The 26,401-nt window shown below is 40.3% G+C and overlaps 4 protein-coding genes across 4 annotated transcripts; all 4 read right to left on the bottom strand.

Annotated features, from left to right (window-relative positions):
- Window positions 1-78: 78 nt before the first annotated feature.
- Window positions 79-2,553, bottom strand: LOC116268222 (GDSL esterase/lipase At3g09930-like). Its single transcript, XM_031649970.2, has 5 exons — window positions 2,484-2,553; window positions 2,174-2,371; window positions 1,092-1,363; window positions 638-950; window positions 79-520 (listed from the first exon to the last, which is right to left on the bottom strand). Exons 1-5 carry the CDS (start codon window positions 2,527-2,529, stop codon window positions 312-314), a joined length of 1,038 nt encoding a protein of 345 aa, XP_031505830.1. The 5' UTR covers window positions 2,530-2,553; the 3' UTR covers window positions 79-311.
- A 2,537-nt stretch (window positions 2,554-5,090) lies between these two features.
- LOC116245235 (GDSL esterase/lipase At5g03610-like) lies at window positions 5,091-8,012 on the bottom strand. Its single transcript, XM_031616896.2, has 5 exons — window positions 7,758-8,012; window positions 7,436-7,633; window positions 6,078-6,349; window positions 5,626-5,938; window positions 5,091-5,468 (listed from the first exon to the last, which is right to left on the bottom strand). Exons 1-5 carry the CDS (start codon window positions 7,801-7,803, stop codon window positions 5,257-5,259), a joined length of 1,041 nt encoding a protein of 346 aa, XP_031472756.1. The 5' UTR covers window positions 7,804-8,012; the 3' UTR covers window positions 5,091-5,256.
- A 1,267-nt stretch (window positions 8,013-9,279) lies between these two features.
- On the bottom strand, window positions 9,280-13,086 carry LOC116267424 (fatty acyl-CoA reductase 3-like). The gene is made up of 10 exons (XM_031649130.2): window positions 12,885-13,086; window positions 12,668-12,771; window positions 12,172-12,374; window positions 11,755-11,855; window positions 11,445-11,637; window positions 11,138-11,299; window positions 10,622-10,703; window positions 10,253-10,519; window positions 9,869-9,996; window positions 9,280-9,656 (listed from the first exon to the last, which is right to left on the bottom strand). The coding sequence occupies exons 1-10, from the start codon at window positions 12,964-12,966 to the stop codon at window positions 9,494-9,496; spliced, it is 1,485 nt and encodes a 494-aa protein (XP_031504990.1). The 5' UTR covers window positions 12,967-13,086; the 3' UTR covers window positions 9,280-9,493.
- Window positions 13,087-17,182: 4,096 nt separating this feature from the next.
- Window positions 17,183-21,709, bottom strand: LOC116267375 (putative fatty acyl-CoA reductase 7). Its single transcript, XM_031649044.2, has 10 exons — window positions 21,485-21,709; window positions 21,290-21,393; window positions 20,353-20,555; window positions 19,984-20,084; window positions 19,575-19,767; window positions 19,260-19,421; window positions 18,773-18,854; window positions 18,280-18,546; window positions 17,821-17,948; window positions 17,183-17,375 (listed from the first exon to the last, which is right to left on the bottom strand). The coding sequence occupies exons 1-10, from the start codon at window positions 21,564-21,566 to the stop codon at window positions 17,213-17,215; spliced, it is 1,485 nt and encodes a 494-aa protein (XP_031504904.1). The 5' UTR covers window positions 21,567-21,709; the 3' UTR covers window positions 17,183-17,212.
- Window positions 21,710-26,401: the final 4,692 nt, after the last annotated feature.

Here is a 26,401-nt window from a genome sequence, read left to right as displayed (position 1 = left end):
TTCATATTGGACCGTGGAATTTATCCATGCTATTTGGTTAAACCTATTTAACCATCACAAATAAGTATTTTCATTATTCATGTAGACACGAGTCAAATGACGAGCGAGTCGGGCTTATTTTCCAGCTGCAAGGTTAATGTATGAAGTGTTCTAGCACACAATCACAACGTACACAAAGTCAAGAGTCCAAACAAGTTTTACAAAATCCTGACTTTCAACAGGCCGAAAGTCTTGAAAACTTAATCCACAAGGTCAAATGAGCCATTTCGTATTTATATAGACGGTTTCGATTGGCACCGTACCCGGCGGCTTCAAAAAAACTGTTGAAGAGTTGGGAGGAAGTAGCGGAACATGGCAGAAGAACCAGCCTGTGTTAGGTGAGCAAGGTCCCAGAAGAAGGCAGACGCTGGGCTCCGGCACACCGTGTACAGTGGCTTTCCTTGAACATCGACGCTCCCGCAGGCGGTGCTGGAGTTCAGCCCCATGCAACATGGCTTCAACGGATCATTAAACCTTGGTCCTGAAAGTGAATGAGGTTTACATTATGCAGTAGATCTTTGAACGTTCTTGCCATTAGTCGCCCTATTTTGTGAGTTTCGAAACTCAAGTACTGGACAGCAAAGTTTTGGAATCGTACCCAACCCATTGTGATGGCGCATTATGGAATCTGCAGCACTGTAGGTATCAAGCATAACGACGTGCGATGGACGGCCAAGCTCGGCATTGATGTCGTCAACGGCTTTGCGCAGCAGGCTGTTGTGTTGAGAGGAATAGCGGTTAAAGAGGTCATCGCAAGACGAGGGGGCCGAGGCCAGCAGCTGCCTTATGACTGGAAAGCAGCCAAATGGGAAGAGACCCAGGATGGCTATCTTCCCCACGCCCAATCGACTCAGGCGCCGCAGGTCCACGGCAGTCTGGTTCACCACCAACCCTGTGAACTCATTCAACCCCTACCACACAAGTTAAAGTGGATCACATTTTAACTATTATAAGAACTGTACTGAAATCTCGATTGAACTCATGAACATATTAAGGAAATTAGTAACGAAGAGAAAAGGCCTGAGCATTTTAGTTGAGAATTCGATCAGTACCTCTAGTGTCCCTTTTCTCAACAAATAAAAACTGTAGTCATTGGTCGAAGCTGAGACGAGTGCCATGGATGATCTCAGGTCGGACCACCGATACGTGCCTCCATTGATAAGTTGCTCAAAGAAACCGATCTGTGTTGTTAAGTTGGGCAGCATAACAACCGTGTCGAAAACACCAGTTCCGGAATAAGCGAAATTCATACCGTATCGCTGCCGATCGCCACCGACACGTCTCGCTTTGTAAAGAGTAGGAGACGGCATTCCTAGATAGGCCGCTGCAAATTAAGGGAACGTTCGCAATCAGTATTTTTGGTGCTCACAATGGAGTGGACCTCAGGCTCAGGCACCTATATTTTTAGAATTCAGAACAAAGGATTGCCATCGATTTCACCTCCTTGTGTTGTCTGGCGACCACAGCCACAAGCACACAAGAACCCCAAACACAGGAGCAACCTACTAAAGTTTGAAATGACTAAAATATCTTTCATGAGAAAAAAGGAATGACCACTCTCAGCAAGGGCAAAAATGGAAAGCAGGGAGAATTTTGAAGAACAGGATACCCTTCACATATATAGTCATGTGGTGGCGGACAGGGCAAAGGATGTTAATTTGCCCTGTTATAAACAGTACAATCTGGTCAATACACAAAAAAGCTAAATGTGTAATCTAACTTGCTAGACAATACGCACTAGTACTGGTGATACGATATCCGTTGCTAGAACCTTTTTTTTTTTTTTTTTAAAATATTTAGTTAGGGTAAGCTATTTTTGATGTAACCACTTTGTTTTTTCTTGACCAACTAAATAAATCAAGATGATAACGCGCTGGTTGACAATATCCAACCGCTGCACTCATTAATTTTTAGAGCAATTCCTACATTCCATGTGGGTGTTGATCTTAATTACTAACCATTTTTAATGCAGACAGAGGAGTAAACTCATTAACTACTGGAACAGGAACCAACGGACAGAATCGGATGGTGGAGATTGGTGGATCTCTTACAAAAACTACTGGCTATCATAGGATGCATTGATTGCTTGCGATTGAAATAAGATGAAATGAGGAAAGTACTTAAAGTAAGTTACCGATAAAATCAGTCAGAAGCCGGCCATCTGAGAACCTGCCGGACGGTTTTCCGGGGAAAGTGCTTCCGTATGGAGGCCTCCACGCTTGGACAGAGTTTTTCCCTGTGTTCCCCGTGTCGACGGCCGAGTCACCAAACACAAAGAGGCGCTTTGGCAGATGCTGGACGCCCTGATCAGATAAGCCTGCCGCGTTGATGCCTAGGAAAAACGAACACCACAACGAAGTGAGTGAAGAAAGAAGGTTAAAAATGCATACCCAATCTCCATCTTTTTAATGTGGACTAAAGGGAGATAGAGCGTCCGCTTTTACCTAAGAGAAGTACCAGACAGAAGCACAAGAAGGAACTTGCCTCCATGGAGAAAGCTAGAGGGAGAGAGAGAATAGATAGTAGGAGAGCCTCATGAGCTTAAAAGAAAAGTCTATCTGCAACTTGGCGTTGACGTTGAAGACAGTGACACCAAAAAAGAAGAAATTAAATATGACAGGTCATGGGTTAGCAAGTGGAACGGAGACTTCTTTCACTATTGAACTTGACTCTTGGAGAGGAAATTAATGGAGGAACTGGAATTAGAGGAATATTGACTTCTGGAAGGTACTGGGAGGCCTCATTTTATTATTGTCAAAACGTTCGTCCAAAACTTAAATGCTTGCTTTCATTGGTGGGTTGGATTGGAAGAAAGCTTCTGCCCAAGCCAAAAAAAAAAAAAAAAAAAAGTTGGAAGGGTCTTCTATACTCGAGTTAATTGGTGCGAGATGGCACAGCCTGGCCCAAACTTAGTTAGAGCGGCGCGGTCCAAACAGCAGAATGCTAAGAATCACGATAATGGGACAAAGAGCTTCGATTATATATTATACTGGGTGTGTGAAGCAAGAACATGATCATCTCAATCACCGAAAATCACGGTAGCGTATAGAACAAATGTCCTGCTTTTTTCAAAATCAAGAATGCGATATTGAAGCAGGATTCATTGTCAAAACTAGTTTAAAGTAGACAATTTAATTTAATTTGTGGTTGTAATAAGCTTTCTAACTAAGGAACAATTTTTGGTTGTCCCCTGGCGTTGTGGTGGTGCAGAATCAGGGTACTGTAAAACGTCCAGGGTTCTTGAACTGGTATCTAAAATGGGGAAGAGAAATGAAGTAGTTCAAAATACTGAAGTAGTTCAAAATACTTACTTCTAATTTGAATTCTAGAGAACGTTTTATGTGCATCCAATATCCAAGCAGGTCGGGCCTTGAGGTCTATGATCAGTGACTGGAAAGCAATTCAATTCGATCAACTATGGTTCAATTTTTTTTTAAAAGGATTTTACAACTTTTGTGACTATAGTTAATTCGGTAATATTGCAAAATTTTCAAGAAAATCAGGTGCACACCATCCTAAAAACTGGTGATGTTTAGGCCAGCTTTTTTGATTGATTAAACGGGTTACTCTTACAAGGATCAACGTTTGAACCATATTAAAAAACTTTAAAAATTAAAAAGTTTCTGCTGATTAATGAACTGATGTAAGAATGTTTTTATGGTTTATTGACCATGTAATTTACTAGTGTGTGGCCAAAATTCTGTGATTTTATGGAGTTTAAATTTCTGTCATATCCATCTCTTACGTATGTAATTCAATTGCGAACAAAAATAAAGGGGGCTGATACTTAATTATGTGTTCGCTGGGTTGTCCCAGCAATATTTAGATCTAATCTTCCATCCTAGCTACATGACGAAACTTAGTGGAGGAGGTGACGCTCATGCCCCTTACTAGCTGTGTACTCGATCGGATCTTTTGAGTTGGCTTGCTAGTATTATTTGGAGCTTTTTTTTTGAGCACTGTGGGGATACTAATTTTCACAAGGTGAGAGACATGTTCGTCCTGGTTAAGCTTGTAGTATTTACCATTACTTGTCCAACAGAACAGAACAGGAACCGTGGGTCCGAAACTGTTATAAACCCCAAGGGGTTGTTTGGTGACAGTCACAGTAACATTTTTATGCATCCATCTCAAACATTGTAGAAAATTCATAGTACACTTTTTGAATTGTTTCATAAACCTATCATACTTTTTGAGGCAATAGTAACATTTGTTTCATAAACCAAGCAGCTTAATACGATGCGAGGTGGGCACCAGCTTATCGGAGGACCGTCGGTACCATCAATTCACGGCGCCCTCCTGGATTTCCGATGCTTTATATTGGACCGTGGAATGTTTGAATCCCTGGAAAAAAATCCCAAGAACTACCTTTATTTTATTTTATTTTTCTAAACTTTTAGCTTCGATAGAATTTTCTATTGGGTCCTGTATAAGATACGTGCTGGACTTTTGATCCACACATTTGGCACATTTTATAATCAGTGACTCTAGAACACATAAAATTGAGTGATTTTCAGTTGAAAATTAATGTTGCATGATCCGAATTCAAGAGCCCGTTGAGACCCTCCTGCTCTGCCACCACGCGGATGGAACAGGGGAAGAGGTTGTACAAGCAGTGTTCGAAGCCACCTGCCAATCATATCTTACTAGCATTGACTCTAATATTTTATGCGCCTAACGCAGACAAATTACATAAATGGTTTGGTGAGACCAATTGATGATTAATATTATTTTAGAAACATGGCATATATGCCTTTATCACCAAGTTAGCTGGAACCTCCTTTAGTTCAGGACTGCCTCGGTGCATGCATGCTTACTGAGTTTAACAAACTATCAACTAATATAGTATTCTCATCCAAACTTAGTTTCCCATGAAGAGTTTAAGCGTGTGCCTGTTTATGCAAAGAATTTATGCATGCCCATGTCACTCAAGCCAGCAACCGGCCATTTATCAGTCAAGGCATACTAGACACATTCAAAAATCAAACAGTCCATGTTTTTTGGTTAAAGCTAGCTAGCTATTTAACCATCAGAAATAGCATTTTCACGAGTGGAGACGAGTCAAATATCGGCCTCACTTTCCAGCAGCTAGATTAATGATGAAAAGTTGCAGCGCACAATTAAAACAAAGTCATGAGTGACGGGCTTTTATTGCTTTGGGTTTAGACGGCTTCCAGTTTAGACCACCACACCCGGCGCCGGCGGCCTAGCTCCTCATTAAGAGAAGAAGCGATCAAGAGTTGGGAGGAAGTAGCGGACCAAAGCAGTCCATCCAGCCTGTGTTGGGTGCACATTGTCCCAGAAGAAGGCGGAGCCTGAGCTCCTACACACCCTGTACAGTGGCTTCCCTTGAGCGTCGACGCTCCCGCATTCGCTGCCGGCGCTCAGGCCCACGCAACATGGCTCCAGTGGATCGTTAAACCTTGGTCCTGAAAGTGGAATGAGGTCATTACATTGTGCAGTAGGTCTTAGAACGTTGGGATGCTCAACCAAAAGGAAATCAGGCCACTAGTTTTCCTATTCTGTGAGTTTCGAAATTCAAGTGCTCGACACCTGATCAAATAAAGCAAAGTTTTGCAATCGTACCCAACTCATCGTGATGATGTATTATGAAATTTGCAGCACTGTAGGTATCAAGCACAACGACGTGCGATGGACGGCCAAGCTCGGCATTGATCTCGTCAACGGCTTTGCGCAGCAGGCTGTTGTGTTGAGAGGAATAGCGGTTAAAAAGGTCATCGCAAGTCGAGGGAGCCGAGGCCAGAAGCTGCCTGACGACCGGAAAGCAGCCAAATGGGAAGAGACCCAGGATGGCTATCTTCCCCACGCCCAGTCGACTCAGGCGCCGCAGGTCCACGGCAGTCTCGTTCACCACCAACCCTATGAACTCATTCAATACCTACCACGCAAGTGAAAGTGGATCACAGTTTAACTATTATTATAAGAATTATACTGAGATCTCGATTGAACTCATAAAGATGTATAGTACTAATTCACCAAGAGAAAAGACCCAGGTCTTCTGGTTCAGAATTCGGTACCTCAACCGTCCCTTTTCTCAACACATAAAAAGTGTAGTCATTGGTGGAAGCCGAGACGAGCGCCATAGATGATCGCAGGTCGGACGACCGATACGTGCCTCCATTGATAAGTTGCTCAAAGAAACCGATCTGTGTTGTTAAGTTGGGCAGCATAACAAATGTGTCGAACACACCTGTTCCGGCATAAGCGAAATTCATACCGTATCGCTGCCGACCGCCACCGGCACGTCTCGCTTTGTAAGGAGTAGGAGACGGTATTCCTAGATAGGCCGCTGCAAATTAAGGGAGCGCTCACAATCAATATTGTTGGTGCTCGACCACTAGCGCTTAGATAAAGCGATCTACCACAAGAACCCTAAACACACGATTAAGCGATTAAAGAACAATAACTTTTCTCAGCAAGGGCAACATTTTGAAATTTGAGGAATTTTTAAAGGACAAAAATACCCTTCACATACTTATGTGATGGCCAGTGACTATGAGCGGTGGATATGGCAATGGATGTTAATTTGCCCCAGTACAATCTGGTAAATTAATACATGAAAAGCCAAACTGTAGTCCAATTAGTTAGACAATACACACTAGTACTGGGGATACGAGGTTTAAGATATCCGCTGCCAGCACCTTTTGTTTTTAATATTTAGTTCTGAAAACTAACTGCATTGGCTGTAAAACCTTCAAACTATATCTTTATGCCTTTAAGGATTACCTAAGGTCTTTCAACTCAGGTGTCGCACTTGTTATTTGCGTTTGCAGCATACAAAAGTAACACACCGAAACATAATAATAACCACAAAATTAGAACATGAGACCTTTGAAGTGTGAGCTGCCTTGCCTCTCAATTGCACTACTCCCTTTTAACTGATGCTAGAAACAATTTATTTTTTTTTGATCCAACTAATAAATCAAGAAGATAACATACTGGTAGACAATATCCTGTTATCAAGTAGTATTATAGCACAACTGGTCGCTCATAAAGTGGTAGAACAATTTTCGAACGTGCTATGCTCCCTGGTCATAGGGTGGTAAAGCGCATGTTTTAAGTTGAGGGATAATCGCTGTCATCGATGCAGCTGAAAACCAAACCAAAAATGAGGGAGGCCTTCAAGCCTCGTTCAGGGCAGTAGATGAACTTCTCACTCAGCAATCAATGGGCGACAATATCCTACCGACCACTTTTAATGCAGACAGAGGAGTAAACTCATTAATTATTGCAACAGGGGACCAACCCACATAATCAGATGGTGGAGATTGGTGGGACCTCTTACAAAAAGTACTGCTCCGGCAAACTGTATCATATGATGCGTTGCTTGCCATTAAAACGAAATGAAATGTGGAAAGTACTCAAAATAAGTTACCGATAAAATCAGTCAGAAGCCGGCCATCCGAGAACCTGCCAGACGGTTTTCCGGGGAAAGTGCTTCCGTAAGGAGGTCTCCACGCTTGGGTAGAGGTTTTCCCTGTGTTCCCTGTGTCGACGGCGGAGTCTCCAAACACAAAGAGGCGCATTGGCAGATGCCGGACGCCCTGTTGAGACAAGCCTGCCGCGTTGATGCCTATAAAAAAATGAACACCACAACGGAGTGAAGAAAGAAGGTTAGAAATGGATACCCTCCATTACAAATCCGTCAATCTCCATTCTAAATGTGGACTAAAGGGAGATAGAGCGTCTGCCTTTACCTAAAAGAAGCACCAGACAGAAGGACAAGAAGGAACTTGCCTCCATGGAGAAAGCTAGAGGGAGAGAAAGAATAGATGATAGGAGAGCCTCATGAGCATAAAAGAGAAGTCTACTTGCAACTTGGCGTTGACGTTGAAGACTGTGATATGAAAAAAGAAGGAATTAAACAGGACGTGTCATGGATTGGCAAGTGGAACTGAGAGGCCCAAGTTTCACTATTCGGGTGAGCGAGAGGATCATCCTACTGCCCGAAGGCCCCCCCCCCCAATTTCCCCTGTCTCCAGTGTCTTGAACTGCATCGGTGTCAGTGATAGAACGATGTTTGATTCTTAAAGAGGAAATTAATGGAGAAACTAGAATTAGCAGAATATTGACTTCTAGAATGCATGTGGAGGCATATTAAATATACAAACTAAACTACGGACTTAAGGTGGCCTCCTTGGTAAATTCGATCGGTGAATTTAGACTTACTCGGGTAGTTGTTCTTAAACAAAAAATAAATGGAAAAATTGGGCTTAGGCAGGCATATATAGGGCTCATGCCAAGAGACCGCACCTGGTCAGAAAACTTCTTTATACCTCCTCCAATTTAAATGTCTTAAGCTACGATAGCTAACCTGATGTTGGCCAGATTGGATTCGCTGTAGTGGAATTGGATTGAAATTTACCTTAATTTCAAATAATGAATCGGAAAGTTCTCAACCAACTTACAGAAGAATTCCAACTTTTCTGGCCCATATATAGTACCATAGAAGACTTGATTCATTGTTTGAGACACACATTTTGAAAATGAGATTTAATTGTTTAATAAATATTAGTAGATTCTGGTAAATTCTTTAAGGTATATAAATAGTTTTAGGTTAATTTTAAACTAATATTTATTTAGCTTTAGTGTCATTTCTGTGCTACATATCATATGCATTGACTAAGATATTGTGAAAGCGCAACTTCACAAGCGTAAAAAGATCTCTATGGCAAATGGATAAGTTCATATGAGGGTTTTTAGGATAAAAAATTTCGCATCGTTGAAAGCTTCTTCTCTTTGGCATGGGGAAACCTTTAATTATACCAAAATTTCATTGTATTTGAAGATTTTCTAATGAATGTTTTCGTTTCTTTTGGGTACTGTTTCCCACTTCAGGACACGTTGCAAATTAGGCGAAGAAACTTGCGTTAGGAGCAAATGCCCTGCTTCTGTGTATTAGAAATTAGAATCCATCAATGATATCTGGTTGCTAAAATGCGGTTGTAGTGGTGACTGATGTGCAACACCACCAAGACAGATAAACCGGCCAAGGATTTATACCTAGTCTTCCCATTTTTTCTATCTGTATGCCTTGAAAGATGGTGTTAACGCTATTCTTATACGGTATTCTGTAGCATGTAAAAGAACAAGAGAGATCGCAGAGGCGTCATCATTGCAATTTGAAAGCCTAAAATTTTTCTGTAAAAAGTTTTTTGACTGAAAGGTGTAGGCACATCAAATTTTTTTTATCTGCTGCTATCCTTCTTGTCCTCACTTGACCGTAGAGGTGGGAGTGAAAAGGCAAACTGGATTAGGATCTGCCCTCACAGGACACAAGATATATTTTTCTTCAAAAGAATCTGCAAAATCATAGTAAAAATAAAGAATTTGGCAGAAGCATTCGGATGCTCAGATGAGATGCCGACTGCCCCATTACCAGCAGTACAAGATGGGACTCCTAAAAAGTATTTTGGAGTCCTTATGCAGCAATTCACTTCTGCATCATCACATATCTCACAAGGCCTGGGTAATACACCTTCATACAATATTCTTCCCAGTTAATACATTTCGGATCAAAGTCGAACAACCCGGCCTCCTCCACGCCACCGGCTTTCATGGCCATCCTCAATCCCTCCGCGTTGCTGTCATCAAAACTGCAAATAACAAATCAACCATTTAGATGGCCAATTCACTTGTACATGGCTTTGATTAACACAAGGGCCCACCATTAAGAAATAGAGCAATTTTAGTTACCTCCTCATTAGCCACTTGGGAAATATGCTTATATATATATATATATATGTATATATATATACATACATATCCACAGAGAGAGAGAGAGAGAGAGAGAGAGAGAGAGAGAGACCTTCCATCAAAGAAGACGTAGGGTTCGTATAACTCAGCCAAATACATGATGAAATTGTACTTCCTTGTAAGGTCCGCATACAGGCGCCCATAAATATTGAAGAGAGCAAGGTTTGCCAGCCTCAATCCCTAATGCAATTTGAAAATATACTCGTTAGGAAATTTGCCGAAATGACAAGAGTACTCCTCTGTCTGGCCGAGCTTAATTTGAACAGGACGACTGGCAAAAATTAACGCCAGCGGAAACTTCGTCCATTTGGCTTGGGGTTGGATTTAAAGAACATCATTCGAAGGTGGTCAAGGGCAAAGTAATGAGCAAGGTTTTTTCAGAATAAAAATTAACTGTAAGAAAGAAAACAGTTTTCTGAATTTGAGCAAGATTTACCTGTAAGGGCATATTATAGTAGAAATTCATATACTTTTTGAAATCGTCCATGCTAGTGTAGAGAAATGGTTTGCGGACACTAATGGCCTTGCCATCCTTCCCTTTCAAAGGACTCCTGGAGAAGTAGCGGTATGCACAATCTGCTATTATTGATGTCCTCACTGGATTTTGTTTGCTCGTTCCAACATGATAGATGAATGACGCCGATTGTCGGGAATGTGCCACCATGGAAACCACCATAGCATTCACCACCATGTCTGCAGGGATCTGTTCAAGCCATTATTCAAAAGTAAGTCACCCAAGTTCATGCTGAAAGCATCTTGATGGCTTCATGATACAAAACAGAAAATGAGGCTTAGAGATCATTACCACATCCAACGGGAGGTTCACATTTCCTGGAAAACATTTCAACCTGCCCTTGCCATAGCTCATGATTATGCTTCCGGCGGTTCTGCAAATCGAACAATGTTTATGAATAGTTAGTTCTGCGGACAGTTAAAACTGTTCCTCGCTTTTCTTTCCTTCTGAATAAAAAAGAAAGATAATCAGACAATAGTTGTGAGAACCTAAAAACCATACTTTGGAAACAAATCATGAACAATCAATGATAAAAAAACACGTAGTTGTGCTCTGTTCTATCCTGCATATATCACTGTTACAGCAGCTGATGCTCTTCACATGTCACCTGATTTTCCCTGTCGAATCTCTCAATCCCTCTCTCTCTCTCTCTGTCTGCGTAGATGTATTGTGGTATGTATTTTTAGTTATCTTTCTACAACTAACTAAGAGTGTTGATCACGAGTTGGGTATGCCAAATTATTTCTGTACTTGGATCACCAAGTTCGCTTTCATTTTTTTTTTCTTGAACCAAGACAAGGAAATTACCTGAAACCTTCAATCCAACCAGGGAAAGGATCGGCCAAAGTGGCTTCGATTATAGTTGGACGGATGATCACCAACGGCATATCTCTTTTGGACTCACCGATCAGCATTTCTCCCATGGCTTTTGTAAATGCATACGAATTAGGCCAACCAAAAGACCTTGCCCTGAGTGAAGCCAATTAGAGGGAGTAAGTTCACAAGCAACGCTCTCAAAGGATGATCGTCAATCGCCAACTCTCATACATAGCTTTAAAGGAAGAAAGAACTTGTCAGACTGTGCAGGCGATAGGTAAGGGACCGATTAGATAACCTTTTGAGGCCCAATTCTTTCATAGCAGCAGTTTCTTCCGTCTTCTCAACTCCTCTGGCTTGGAGCTCCTTTAGTTCCTTCTTCACTAGCCGCAGCTCTGCTTCAATGTCAAGGTTATTCTGCCCGTTCGGTGTTTCCCCCATTCGGATCGGTTTCTCCAGCATCGCCCCGGACTTGGATCCACAAACATATGCTGAAATTAAGACGAGCCAAACATGTTGGTCATTTTTGTGGAGACAGTTATATGAAAGATCATGGCAGTCTTGAACTACAGAACAGAGAGTAGGTAGGGGACCAAAATTTATGGAACCTGTGGAGACGTGGAGGAACATCTGCAGTTTGTGGCACCGGTGGGCAAAGGCCATCACTCGATCAGCTCCCAGGGCATTAATGTCCAACGCTATGTCATACCTATGCACCGAACCAAAACTTAATGAATAAAGAAAATGCGTAGGATTATATATATATAGATATATATCTTTCCACCGTCCGATCAACGGTAAATAAGAATCCAATCGACTGTTCCATTAAATTGAGTTCAAATAGGTTTTTGACAAGGCCATATAAGAATAATCATATAAATTTTCTGTTCGCCTTGTTGCCTAATGCAAAATCTCTTAGTAAGTGGACATGAGATTGTAGAAGAATCGAACTTCTTTGCAAATGACGACCAAGCTAGAAAAGAGGATTGAATATTCTATCGCCATGCGAGTACTGTGGCATGTACCTTTCATCAAAGGTGGTAGTTGCTGCAACATTGGCAATAATATCGACTTCCTTCATGATCTCCTCTTTGAGATGAAATTCTTGGATCCCCAGGTCCTCCATCGCCATGTCACCGGCGATCGCGCGAATCTTTTCAGAAAGGAAGGAATCGAACCCATCACCGTGCATGTCTTTCAAGACTCTGAACAACTCCTTGCTTATCACCTGCACAAGCGAAATCTAAATTTTATAAGTATTTGCTCGCGACTTATCCTTCTTGAAAAGGGTTTCTGCATGAGATATATTACAATTTTTTTTAATCTTTTCGAAAATATTGAATACTCAAATGTGAAAATTTACGTAGGTAAAAACTGTGAAACAAAAACAAAATTATGATTTTTATTATGAAGGAATTGCATGTTGTTTAAATGGGCAACTTGGCAGCCGGTTATAGCATGCACTTTGATTTTAGTATTGGCTTGCATTCACGACGCATGCTTCTCTTTGGCATACATTACCTGCTTGTCGAGGCGATGCTTGGCTGATTTGGCATCAGAGGCACGGACCAGCAGGTACAAGCGCGTCACCTGTGGCTGAACCCTCAGTATCTTCTCCACAAATACTGCACGTACGTACCCATGAATCAATTAATAAACACCATCCTTACCATAAACTACTAATGCATATAAATAAATATTTTAGGGAGAGGAGAGAAAAAGAGGTTGTTCTGATTACTCTTTGCAAGAAACCCTGTGCAGCCAGTGATTAGGATGCTCTTGTTCTTCAAACTCTGCGCAATGCTATTCAGAGTAGCCATTGGTCTCTGCTAATGGGGAAGTCTTCAAAAACTTAACGCAAGCTCTCTCACAATTACAACAGAGGGAGAAAGCCAAGAATACTCGCAACAGTGGTCTAAGGGGACGCGACAGAGGAGAAAGCAAAGAATACTGGAGTAATGCGGATGCCGTGGCGCAGCTTCAGCATTTATAGCTGCTCATCCGCTCTGTTGCTCCAAGCGTGTCCAATCCAAGGAAGAGTTTTAATTATTTCCCACGTCAAGGTTTTGTAGCACGAAAGGTAAAGCCACCATCTTTGAACGTTGTTAGTAAATTAATAATCCAGCGTTCTCAACTCCTCCAAGTTTCCCGGTCACAGCAGCTCTCGTTGATCACCATTAGCCGCTGCAGCTCCCATATTTTTCACGACTTCCATCATCACCATATGACTAAAAAACGTGGCCTTATCGTATTAAATAGCTTTTAGCCTGCTAGCTACGGTTAGCTAGGCCGCCGCTGATTTCTCTCTTTGCTGCAACGTATTTCATTTTTGGACTGTTGCTTTAGTCTTAATCGCAGAAACAGGGTCTTAGTTTTTGATCTTTTCTGTGACAAGCCATCAACCGAGAACTCAGCGACGTACGGTGGTCTAATAAAAGGTTAGTAAGACCCTGCATTTTCGTCCGAGTACTCATAAACGGGGGAAGTTTTCCAATTCAAGCCCCTGTTTGGCATATGTATGAGGAAACTGGAAGTAAATCTGTAAGAAATGGGAAGGCCGGGAAGTATTAATAATTCGCAAAGGGCGACGACCGGAAAAGGAGTCGGGTTAGGTCCAACCTGACGTCAGAGGAGACAATGAATAGACGGTCACGATACCCTCCTCCTCAATGCACAGCGACGTCAGTAGTATAACAATTGAAAGAAAAGATGACATTCCTTTCATGTTTCCGTTCTTCTCACGGCAAGTAAAGCTACGTTTCATTGCCGCCCAATAAGATCTTAAATCCAGCGATATAGAAAATGTGTAAGATAGGGAAAGGTGAACATATGATTGTATATTTATTTGCTGTGGAAATATGAAGCTCACTGCCGATCCAGTTTATAGGATTCGCCACGTTATTTTGTGCTCAAAGCAAACACGTTCCATACTTAAAATGCGTCTGCAAAGTACCGTATATGAATCAAACAACCAAGACGTGCTATACTTTTGTTCGTGCAGTCAAATTAAGGGGCGCGTGCATGAATCCGATGGTTTGTTTCGTTTATTGATCCCCGCAGGGAAAGCTGTTGGAAGACATTAACGCGTTTCGTTCGGTTTGGTTTAGGGCGGCAAAAGATGGGAGAGGCTGCACGCACTAGACTGGGATGTACGTAGATTAGAATATACATATGCCTCCAAGAGTCCAAGTGATCATTTTTCTTACTACCATCAGGCAAAATATTTGACCAACGACTTCAAAAAAATTTCGACAGTCCCTCATCCATAATCTTGTTATTAATTTTTTGAAATTCTTCCTTAGTCGTCGATTAAATCTCTCGATAATATGCTTAGAAAAAGTTTCAAAAATTTCCTACAAATCTAACTCATGTAGGTGGAGATATAAAATAAATTTAAAAATTAAAGATAAGAACAAATTTATGTCTATATTGAATTTTATTAGCCAAAATTGCTCTATTCTTTGTACATTTTTTATAACTTCATGCAACCCACTTTACACATCTAATTTCTTTTCATGGTTTTTTCTTTTTTCTTAGAATTAAATGTATGAAATTGAATGTTTTTACATGTATTTATGTACTTGCTCGCATGAAGAGTTAACAATTTGAGGAAGTTCTTAAGATATGAGTGGAAGGCATGAATTATGACTCATCCACCCTCTACGGCTACAAGCCCCACGTGGCTCTCAGGGTCTTTTTCGTTTTTAGTGCGAGAGGCATTACTTGTCGCGATTCGCCAACTCGTGCTTTGTCATTTCTGACGTGGCCACAGATCTACAGAACTCGTTTATGATTCATCGTTCTTCAGTTAGTATTCCAAAGCAGGAGGTCTTCTTCTTTCTCGCTGTTAATAGCTACAAGCCTTTTTATGCGCATTTGTGTTTGATCGGTGTTTGGATAACATCTTAAAATCAGATTTTTTGAATCTTTGGGTGCCATCAAAATTGTGTATGAAGAAAACTCAGTTTTGATAAAAACAGCAAAAAACTGGCCCCTCTTTAGGTTATCCAAAATCAGGTTTCAGATGTGTCATAAAAAAAAAAAAAAGGTTTTTGAAAAATTGGGCTTTCATAAAACCAAGTTTTCAAAAAACTGGATTAGATGTGGGTACGCCTCCTGAGAATTTTACACTACAGTGAATCCAATTTGGCCAACATCTGGTTAGATCTCCTAGCTTAAGACTTTTAAATTAGAGGAGCCATATATGAAGGAAGTTTTCAGAACCACGTGCATGCGGTCTCTTGGCATCTCAGGTCACAGAGGACTTGCCTTGATAACAACTCCTTAAAATGTCAGTTCAATTTTTTGAGAGGCATTATGTTTTTCGTATGTGGATCAGGATAACATGAACGCCTTTAAGCTCTTGATCGAGTAAAGTTTTCAACTCTTGAAGCTCGTCTGATACGTTTTTTTCTGATATTGAACAGGGTGGGAATACTTAAAGAGAGACGCACACTCTGATCTCTCCGTCTCTTTCTCCAAATTATCGCACAAGTGACAGAGAAGGGTGCTTCAATATAACAGCCAGCGTGGGTGTTTGAATGCCCCACTGCTTCTTAGGTCCTTCTCTTCTCTATGGAAGGAAGAGCCCTCTTGTAAGGAATTTTTTTTTTTTTTTCTATTGGAGGAGGAGACCAGTCTTCAGTCTTCACAAACAAAATGACTATATAAAGTTTCCAAATAATTTTCAAAATACATAACTATATTTTTCGAAATCATTATGCAAGCCAATTTAGAACTTTTGACCATTTTAGAAGGCAACATTTGCTTTTTCAAATCTTTTTGTTGGGTGAGGGGGCCCCCCTCTTCCCTCCACCCCTGCTGCAATTACGTGTCTTTCTTTATTTCTTACTTTCTCGGCTCTGTAATTACTGCGCCTGTGTGCCGTGATTCATCAACCCGTAGCTGCTTCGCCATTTCTGACTTGTGTTGACCGATCAACACAACTCCCTTATATATGATTCATGATTCTTCATTAATTTCTTATTCCAAAGCGAAAGGTGTCTTTCTTCTTGCTGTTATAGCAAGAAATCAACCTTTTAACTATTATGAGCATTTGTGTTTCATCAAACGAGTTATTTTTTATTTTAGAATCAAAATTCCATACTAGCTACCAAATTCAAAGGAAAATTGGAATTAGAATTTTGATTCCAATTCCAAGTTGAAATGGAAATTTTATTCTGGAATTTTGGTAGCACAATCAAATTCTAAGACTTCAAATGCCTCTTAATGACACATTTGGTGGAACCCAAATTTACCTAATGAAATATTTACTAAAGTTTTGCTCAGACTTTACGTGTACAACTTTTGTCCGGGATAACCTTAAGCAGCACCGTAAAAGTGAGAGAAAGAAGACGAAAATTTTTTATGTGGGTCTGCTTGCGAACAGAATTCACCAAAAAGAAAGATAATTTCATCTTTTTCTTCTGTCACGTAACAATCTCTTCAATACAAGAATTATTAACACACACACACACACACACATATATATCTTTTGGTTCATCAATTAACTTAATCACTAGCCACGTTTCTGTTTACATGTCAAGTGCCATTTCTGCTTGTTTCTAAGAAACTGTTTTATTTCCTCTATCATTGAATTTGAGTCATTTTTCTTATTCGTACACTGCTTCAACTTGTTTCCCGCATGAAGATTCAACATGGGTTGACATCCACACTCACCTACCCGCCAATGGAATTCCGAGATCAGCAAGATTTGGCTAACATAAAACTTTTCCGCTACGTCTGAGAACGAAGCAGGGGAAGTAAATATTTCAGAAGGGCAGATCTCAAGGCCCTATTTGGCACGGTTTTTGAAGGGGGAGGTTCGTCCAAGCAAATACTCTTGCTAACTCAAAGAACTAACCCCAGCGCATCTCACTCAAGAGTATGCCCAGATTAGACAGGTTTGTAGAACAAATCAAAGGTAAAAAGTTTACTCATATTGCAAAATAAAGCGAATACAGAAGCATTCAGATGCTCATATCATGAGCTACACACGTATAGTCCTCTCTACCTTCAGAACAAGAGGATAGCACTAAAAGTATTTTGAGGTCCCCATATGGCAATTCACTTCTGCACCATCGCATATCTCACAAGTCCTGGATAATACACCTTCATACAATATTCTTCCCAGTTAATACATTTAGGATCAAAGTTGAATTGCTCAGCCTCTTTCATGCCAGTGGCTTTCATGACCATCCTCAATCCCTCCGCGTTGCCATCGTCGAATCTGCAAATTAATACCAATCGCCAAAAGCATTGAGATAAACTTTCCAATATTCAACTTAAACTAATGTTCAAGGCCATGTGAAGGCGGCAAGTCTCTATTTAAAGAAAATGCAACGGACTAGTGTTTTCATTTATCATGAAGGGAGGATGATCTTAAAATATAAAAATTCAACTTGTATTGCATGTGAAAACAGTGAAGTACGTGAATAGTTATGATGCTTTGACAAGGTATTATTCGCATTACAAGATTGAACCAGGTAACGGAACAGGATTTGACAAGCAATGTACAGCTGGTTACCATCCTTTTTGTGACAACAATACTGTAACGTTCAATGAGTTAATCCAAGTGCCTGCTTATTAGATGCGCGAGATATATATATATATATATATATATATATATAGAGAGAGAGAGAGAGAGAGAGAGAGAGAGAGAGAAACAGACAGACCTTCCATCAAAGAAGACGTATGGATCGTAGAGCTCCGCCAAGTACATGGCGAAATTGTACTTCCTTGTAAGATCCCTGTGCAAGCGCCCCCAAACGTTGAATAGTGCAAAATTTGCCAGCCTCAATACCTAAAGCAAGTATTAAATTTCCCAATTAGGCAATCTGATGAAATGTCCATTGTCCTCCAATCCTTTCTAGCACTCGAAGTTGGTAAAGATTACTAACTGAATTACTTGATCCAATAAAAGTTTCATCTACTTGGCTTGATCAGGGTTAGATTTTGAAGGCCTATCAAGCGAAAACGTCAAGAGCAGGGCGATTGACATAAATTTTTAATGATGGATTGCCAAAACCATACTACTTATTTGCAATAAAAGAACCAAAAGCTAGAAGATGCATTTTTTCAAGATTTTCCAGCTGTAAGGAAGAAAACTGTTTCTGCATTTCAGTAAGGTTCACCTGTAAGGGCACATTATAGTAGAAATTCATGTACTTCCGGAAATCGTCCAAGCTACTATAGACGAAAAGTTTGTCCACACTAATGTCCCTGCCATCCTTTCCCTTGACTGGATTGTTGGAAAAATAGCGATACGCGCAATCGGCTAGTAGTGAAGTAGTAGTTGGATTTTGTTTGCTCGATCCAACATGATAGATGAATGACTGCGGTTGCCGTGAATGTGCCACCATCGAGACCACCATGGCATTGACCACCATGTCAGCAGGGATCTGTTGGTGCCATTTTTCAAAATTAGTAACTTTCCCAAATTTCATGTCATGCCTTTATGTTAAGCAGAAGAGTAATATCGGCGGTGATCTGTGTTGAGCTACCGATCACGCCTGTAATCTTTAAATATTACGAAAATTGTTGTAGAAGTCAATTCAAATTCTTCTGGATTGTTTCGTGATTACACCAAAACAAAAAATGAGGCTTCGAATCAATAAGGATCGTTACCACATCAATGGGGAGATTGACATTTGACGGGAAACATTTCAACTTGCCCATGCCATAGCTCATGATTACGCTTCCGGCGGTTCTGCAAATCGAACAAGGTTTATGAATACTTGAAAATGTTCCTCACTGTTCTTTCCCTCTCAATGAAAATGAAAGATAATGAAGTAGGGGTGGTAAGATTAACGTAATAACATCAAAACCATATGCAGTTTACAAATCGTCACAAAAATAAAGGAATAATATAATTCTGCTATGTTCCTCTTCCATGTATATGCTACCCTTGCTGCAGCTGATCCTTTTCACGTCTGACCTGTTTTTCACTGTTAAATCTCTCTCTCTCTCTCTCTCTGTGTGTATATATGCTTGTATGTGTGTTAGTTCCCTTACTATAACTAAGAGAGTTGATTAGGAATTGGGTATACCAGATAACTGCTGCACTCGCATCACCAATAATAATTTATTCTCGAACCAGGAAAATGAAATTTACCTGAAACCTTCAATCCATCCAGGGAAAGGATCAACCAAAGTGGATTCAATTATAGTTGGTCGGATGATCACCAAGGGCAGATCTTTTCTGGACTCACCGATCAACATTTCCCCCATGGCCTTCGTAAAAGCATATGAGTTAGGCCAACCAAAAGATCTTGCCCTGAGTGAAAACAATTAGAGGGTGTCAGTTCAAAGCCACGTTGTCTAAGGATGATGACCAACCGGCAACTCTTATATATATAAGGTTTCGAAAGAAGAAAAAACATGTCAAACTGTACGTTTCGGTCGATAGGCAAGGGATCGATTAGGTGACCTTTTGAAGCCCAATTCTTTCATGGCAGCCATTTCTTCCGTCTTCTCAACTCCTCTGGCTCGGAGCTCCTTCAGCTCCTTCTCCGCTAGCCGCAGCTCTGCTTCTATGTCAAGGTTGTTCTGCCCGTTCGGTGTTTCCCCCATTCGGATCGGTTTCTCCATCATCAAACCGGACTTGGACCCGCAAACGTATGCTGAAATTAAGGCGAGCCAAACATGTTGGCCTTTTTTTTTTTTGAGACAGTAATTTGTAATTTACTAAGTCAGGTTATGGCTAAATAACATTTCATGGAGGCCTGACAGCCCTCCCTAATCAGTGAAAAGAATCCATTTTCTCTTAGCTAGGTAGATGAAAGTTCATGGCAGTCTCGAATTACAGAAAGCACGCAGGGGATCGAAATTTACTTAACCTGTGGAGATGTGGAGGAACATCTGCAGTTTCTGGCATCGGTGGGCAAAGGCCACTACTCGATCCGCTCCCAGGGCATTAATGTTCAAAGCTACGTCATACCTGGTCTCAAAACCAAAGTTTAATGAATAAAGAAACATATATATGTATACACCGTTCGATCTACCCTACATATTAATGAAGCCTATCAATTGACCTCTTTAAATTTAGATCAGTACAGAGTTGCATGCCCTTTCATATATACCACATACAAAGGATATTCATATGCCTTCTCTTCTAGGTATCTTTCAAAGAAAACCTCCTTTAGTGAAGTCGACAGAAAATAGAGATGGGACATTTGAGCAACTTGTCGGTATTGCAGTGCACGTACCTTTCATCGAAGGTGGTAGTTGCAGCAACATTGGCAATAATGTCGACATCCTCCATGATCTCTTGTTTGAGATGAGTTTCTTGGATCCCCAGGTCCTCCACTGCCATATCACCGGCGATCGGGCAAATCTTTTCGGAAATGAAGGAATCGAACTCTTCTCCATGCTTAGTTCTCAAGACTCTGAACAATTCCTTGCTTATCACCTACAGAAGTGAATTATTTTTTTTATAAATCCACTGATTTAGTAGTTTGCGTACGTTGCTCCTTCTTCAAAAGCTTGCATCGAGACAAATTTAAAACTTTCTTTTTCATATTTTTCTGAAAATATTCATAATTACAACAAAAGGCATGGTACATCTTACGACAAAAGTATATGTTGTCCCAACCAGCAAAGTCAGTAACCATCTCTGACTTGGGCAGGACCTTTATATGAAATATACATAGGTAGAAATTAGCCGGCTGCCCGATGTCGTCGGATGCACTAAAAGTCTTTACGTAGAAGAATAATAGCACACTTTATTAGTAACGAAAATTTATGATATATCTAGTACCTTGATCTGATAATGTTTTCTGCAATAAATTTAAGTATGATACATTTTGGCAGCATCCGGTAGCCAGTTTATTTCAGTGTGTATGTGTGTGTATATATATATATATATATATATATATATATATATATATATATATATATATATATATATATATATAAATCTGCTAGATATTTCTAAATAACTAAAAAATAAAAATATCCCGCTCAAAAGCACTAGAAGCACTCCACAATGTTGTTGTGTCATAAAACCATCCTAATCCTTGTAGAGCACTATTTCTTAGCGACAGGTTTTTAACTTTAGCTATCCTACATGGGTCAGATTTAAACCCCAGATATTACCCCATGAATTTACCAAAGGCCGAAACATTTACATCCCAAGCATGTTACCTGCGCGTCGAGGCGATGCTTGGCTGATTTAGCATCAGAGGCACGGACAAGCAGGTAGAGGCGCTTCACCTGTGGCTGAACCCTCAGTATCTTCTCCACAAATACTGCATCCGCAACCCACCAGCATAAGTAAACTACTCATAAATATATATTTTCTAGAGGGGGAGAGAGATATTGTGAGGTTGTTCTCATTACTCTTTGCAAGAAAGCCGGTGCTGCCGGTGATGAAGATGCTCTTGTTCTCCAAACTCTGCGCAATGCTGCTGAGAGTAGGCATTTTTACTCTCTAGCTGTATGTATGTATGTATGGTCTTCTGATAGTGAACTTAAGAGAGACGCACACTCTGATCTCTCTCTCTTGCTGTGCAAATTATCGCACAAGAGACCGAGAAGGGCGCTTCAATATCAGCGCGTTGGGTGTTTGAATGCGTCGGTGCTGCTCTGTGCTTGAAGGCTCCTCTCTATTTATAGCTGCGGAAATTCTGCAAGTGCTTCCAACCAAACATCTCCCATGGGCAATGTGCACACGTCAACGTGCATCGACCACGAAACGCATACTCTCTAGTTCCGGAAAGACATGTGATGGGCTCCATCTTGAATCGACCCTATCGCGACACCTTTCTTTTTCAACGCTAATATTTTATCACACTTTTCCACCTACTTTTTTTTCATGTTTTATGTTCGTTTTTATTTTTACAATAAACTTATCCACTAATGTCTGGTAAATTATATAAACTTAAACACACTTGAAATATCTCAGCCCAAATGTGATTTGTTTTTAATAACCATCCTACTGGTCTTTTGATAAAAAAATGCATAAAAAGCAACATTTTGGCTGTTACGAGCCATTGGAAGAACGGTCAATATGTGTTGCCTTAGAGATTCTCAGAGCCAATAAATCTGTTTTGTAGAAATTAGAAATTAATTGACAGATCATGTTTCGCAGAATATTTTTAATTTAACATTCAAGCTTTTTGTTCTTTTAGTTTGTGTTTGATTCTCCACATATCAGTTTTTATCAAGTTGTGGATGTCAGCATCCACTACCAACAGGGAACACAAATCTACACTTATAATTAAAAAAAACGTAGATTTGAGATCCGGTTGAAGAGGAAGGGTCGATCCTCAAAATTGCAGATTGATCTGAAACAATCAAACAGGTCTTTTGTAGTTGTAAAAGATACTTCCAAAGGTCAGATCAGATGTGAGAAGAGAGGATGGCACATTCAACGGGGAGCAGGAGGAAAAGATAGCTAAAGAGCAAAGGGGAGCCGTAAAAGAACAGTCAACTGTTGAACATAAGGATGTTCAAGGCCCCACTTGAACACATTCATTTATTTAAATAAATTCGAATCGTAAACAAGTCAAGCGCGAGTCACATGATGAATTCGACTTATTTAAACTCGAGTCTACTCGTGTACAATTGTTTCCTGAAACAATAAGATTAATGCATGACGGGGGCGGCATTAACATCATACAACTTGAATGGCGTTTCTGAACAAGGGATGAAATGCTGGGGCTGCGTGAAAATATAATTATAAAACATGAAAAAAAAGCCTGCTTCTTTGTAATGGGAATGGGATAGGTGCAGGCCAGTTACCGTTTTTAACTTTCAAAGTGTAACTTATTGTGCCCCAAATGAGGGGTCACTGTACCAAAGTAAGACCCTGTACCCCGTCGGATGAAAGACCATCCAAATGCCAACTCAATGTGCTACAAATGAGGGATTGCTGACAAAAAAGTTGAAGTGTTGTGGGAGCAACACCTCTAAACATCAAAGTATATCATCTAAGATGAATGTCAACTCATTGTGCTGTGAAGAAGACTCATTGTGCTGTGAACAAGAGGTTACCAATACACAAGTTGAAGCGCGGTGAGACCAACACCTCTAAGCACCAACATGTATAAAGAGGGATTGAGTAAAAATTTTGACCTTTTTCAAACAGTGGGTTGGCTGACCCAAAATCTCACCAAAAAATTTTTGACAGTAAACACGTTCCGTTGTTGGAAAACAAAAAAGATTTGTTACCACCTTGTCCTTGTAGGTTGTTGTATTATGAATGAGTAGGATTGACTGTGACTTGCAATGAGGCGGTCCTCTCCTAACCCATCGAGTCACGTGGGGAACGATAAATACCCGTGTGGGGCGTGTTGTTTTCTCCCCTGTTTCCGAAGCATGAAGCCCAATGTCCGTCAACTTCACGTATTAATTAAAGTTACTCAAACAGGGAATGAGGATTTCATGCTTCGCTACACTTACCAATGTCTCGCTCTTTTTCTGGCTACTGGTTTTCTTTGTAACTACTCTACTCGAAAGAATTCCAGTTATTCAAGTTTGTTAATGATCTTATTTCCTCTACCACATATATATATATATAATGGGCGATCCCATACGTAGAGAGACGCTCAAGTGTCTAAGGTGCGTGTCGATATGAACATGGCTTGTCGGTTGGTAAAGACTAACCATACGTAGAGAGCAAGAGAGACGCATCTTTCTTGCAAGCTGTTCGACTAGTGCGTGCTGATGTTGTTGAAAGGTTGCATCATGCATGTAGTTGAAGGTGAAGGCTGCGGCTTGGCACCAGAATTCAATATTTGTATGTTTAACTTAATTTTATGGCGACGAAAGTTGGATGGAAGGCCGCTGGAGGTTGGATCTGTCAAAATTGGCCCTCTAAATTGATTATATGGAACGAAACCTTTGATCAGTTCAATGTTGTGGGCAGGGACAGCTACTTGAAAGAAACCAAAAGAGAGATGAGGTAGGTTCATTCACGTGAAGAGGTGGACGGATGCACATGCACATTTACGCCAACGAATGGCAAAGAAACTCCGGTTGATCGCAACCAGAAACTTGCCGGTGCATCACATCCTCATTAAATAAGGAAAATTAACTTTGCAAAAACGTGGTTATTTTATCGTAAAATAACTATCCCACGCAGAGCAATTGGTAGATCTCAGATCATCACTAGGTCAATGACAAAACCCAGTCCCTTCAAAATTAATTGTTTACATGTCCTTTTTTGCACAATCGACCACGTAAGTATGATCTTGATAATGTTTTGATGATAAACATATAATAAGTTAATCGTTTTTTGAATCAAGTAATGTTTTTTTTTTTTATAGTAGTAAAAAATCAGCCACTCTTATAACTATAAAATTTTACTAGCAGAGCAATTATTAGAAAAAAAGTTGAATTATATGCTTTTGATTTTTGAGTTCAGACAACCTTCTACTATGCATTCGTATTTATTTTTTAGCCGAAGACAGGCTTTAGATCATGTATTTCTAGCATAAACATGGACCATCTTAATATCTCGAAAAATGAATTAAATGTTATTTTTGTTAAATAAGTTTGTGTCGAATTTACGTATAAGTTATAATTTCATTGTGGTCTTCGCAGCACAGTGCAAGTACTTCAGCACCATCACAACATTTGCGTTGATTCATTCTCAGAACTAAGAACAATAATATCGTTGCAAATAACATAGTCTCCGTAGCATAGTAGGCGACGACCTTAAAATCTTATGTACATTTAAGGGTGGGCAACAGGCCCGGTATCCGATAAGTAGTTGGGCATCTAACTCGTGACGGGCCGAGCTTGGACTGGGTACTTGATAGTTGGGCATAACTATCAAACCCTACAAAACTACTTATCAAGCCAGACTGGCCGGAGCTGGGTATTGGGGGCTTGACCCAGCCCGATATATATGGCTCCCTTAAAAATTCTTCGTGTACCACTAATAACTCTCTTAAAAACACTTGATTCATCGATATGTATTTTTGAGTTAATAAAAACTGAAGTGTAAAGAGTTTCAAATTATGAGTAAACATGAACCTGGTACTCAGATGGGTATGAAGTTGATAGTCTAGCCCTGCTCAATAACCAAGCGGGCTGGGCTTGGTCAGCCGCCAAAGGATTTGGGCCAGCTCGAACCTGACTTTGTTGAGCCTTGGCCCGGCCCAACTCAGCCCAATGTCCAGCATTATGTGCATTGCATTATTTGTCACTAATCTTTTTATCATTAGTATATCGACGCATACTGGACCAGACATACTCGCCTATGCTGCCCCATATCTCCCCAAAACCGACTTTGTTGAGCCTTGAACCAGCTCAGCCCCGCCCAATGCCCAGCTTTATTTACATTGCATTATTTGTCGCTTATTTTTTTATAATTAGTATATCGACGGATACCAGAGCAGATATATTTGCCTATGCTGCCCCGTATCTCTCGGCAGATACATTAATCTGGGCATGAAATCAAAATTCGTTGGAATTTGGTCGTTTGCATTTCATTGAGGTTTACGTCCTTTTTAGACATTCAATGGCATATACATGCACCCTTTTGGGTCAAGACGTTCAACGACATGATACATAGCTGACTCGATCTTCATATAATATCAAATTAGACAGAATCAAGTCATTTCACTAGTAATAGGGCAGACTTCGACCATATACTGGCCATCTAAGCAAAAAAATACTCATTCGGCCTAATTGACGACGAGATGGTTGGTCTTCCTTTGTCTAATTGGTCTTTACCTGCAATATTAAATATGAATTAGTTTGGCACACTCATATGCAATGAATTCTTACATGCTACAAACTTGTTAAATTATGCAGCAGCGATATGGATTTAAGTGCTAATTACAATCCATCTTATTCAACTGTACAGTGATTGTTACTTCATTAACATATTGTTACAGGCGATGTGCTTTTTACGTGTTTAATGCATATACTGTATGCCATTTTTTGTTACATTGGTGCCCAATTACATAACTTATTCTATGGTTGTTTTATTTATATTATATATTTTAATTATTTTTCCTGAAGCTTATGCACAACTCCTTTTAGCCTTTGGTGTCTGGCCTCACTTCGACATACATTGAACACGACAATGACAATCTGTGACTTTGAAAACGAAAATTAGGTGGAGTCACCCTAGCTATAGCTTCTACTAAGTTGTCAATATCAGTTTCCCGAATTAAGTCGTTACAACCCCAAAAAAGAAAAATTCATTGAATCAAATTAAGTGCTCACAACCGTTTCTTGAACTTTTAGAAAGCAAAACTGGTTTGATGGTTTTCTGTTGTCTGTCAATTCAGTCCGGATGTC

This window comes from Nymphaea colorata, chromosome 1 (assembly GCF_008831285.2).
Source record: "Nymphaea colorata isolate Beijing-Zhang1983 chromosome 1, ASM883128v2, whole genome shotgun sequence".
NCBI lineage: Eukaryota > Viridiplantae > Streptophyta > Magnoliopsida > Nymphaeales > Nymphaeaceae > Nymphaea > Nymphaea colorata.
The sequence above is the reverse complement of the archived record's forward strand: the minus strand, read 5'-3'. Positions and strand labels throughout refer to the sequence as shown.

What these genes read in the sequence shown, in the direction of transcription:
- LOC116267375 (XM_031649044.2), bottom strand. Translation starts at nt 21,566, where the DNA reads ATGCCTACTCTCAGCAGCATTGCGCAGAGTTTGGAGAACAAGAGCATC. An exon ending in AGCATCGCCTCGACGCGCAG is followed by an intron (nt 20,556 to 21,289) that starts GTAACATGCTTG and finishes TCACTTCTGTAG; the next exon opens with GTGATAAGCAAGGAATTGTT. An exon ending in GGATGGATTGAAGGTTTCAG is followed by an intron (nt 18,855 to 19,259) that starts GTAAATTTCATT and finishes TTCGATTTGCAG; the next exon opens with AACCGCCGGAAGCGTAATCA.
- LOC116267424 (XM_031649130.2), bottom strand. Translation starts at nt 12,966, where the DNA reads ATGGCTACTCTGAATAGCATTGCGCAGAGTTTGAAGAACAAGAGCATC. An exon ending in GGTTGGATTGAAGGTTTCAG is followed by an intron (nt 10,704 to 11,137) that starts GTAATTTCCTTG and finishes TTCGATTTGCAG; the next exon opens with AACCGCCGGAAGCATAATCA. An exon ending in TACGTCTTCTTTGATGGAAG is followed by an intron (nt 9,657 to 9,868) that starts GTCTCTCTCTCT and finishes TGTTATTTGCAG; the next exon opens with TTTTGATGACAGCAACGCGG.
- LOC116245235 (XM_031616896.2), bottom strand. Translation starts at nt 7,803, where the DNA reads ATGGAGGCAAGTTCCTTCTTGTCCTTCTGTCTGGTGCTTCTTTTAG. An exon ending in CTGTCTGGTGCTTCTTTTAG is followed by an intron (nt 7,634 to 7,757) that starts GTAAAGGCAGAC and finishes ATTTTTTTATAG; the next exon opens with GCATCAACGCGGCAGGCTTG. An exon ending in GCTTCTGACTGATTTTATCG is followed by an intron (nt 6,350 to 7,435) that starts GTAACTTATTTT and finishes CTTAATTTGCAG; the next exon opens with CGGCCTATCTAGGAATACCG.
- LOC116268222 (XM_031649970.2), bottom strand. Translation starts at nt 2,529, where the DNA reads ATGGAGGCAAGTTCCTTCTTGTGCTTCTGTCTGGTACTTCTCTTAG. An exon ending in TGAGAAAAGGGACACTAGAG is followed by an intron (nt 951 to 1,091) that starts GTACTGATCGAA and finishes CTTGTGTGGTAG; the next exon opens with GGGTTGAATGAGTTCACAGG. An exon ending in GCGCCATCACAATGGGTTGG is followed by an intron (nt 521 to 637) that starts GTACGATTCCAA and finishes ATTCACTTTCAG; the next exon opens with GACCAAGGTTTAATGATCCG.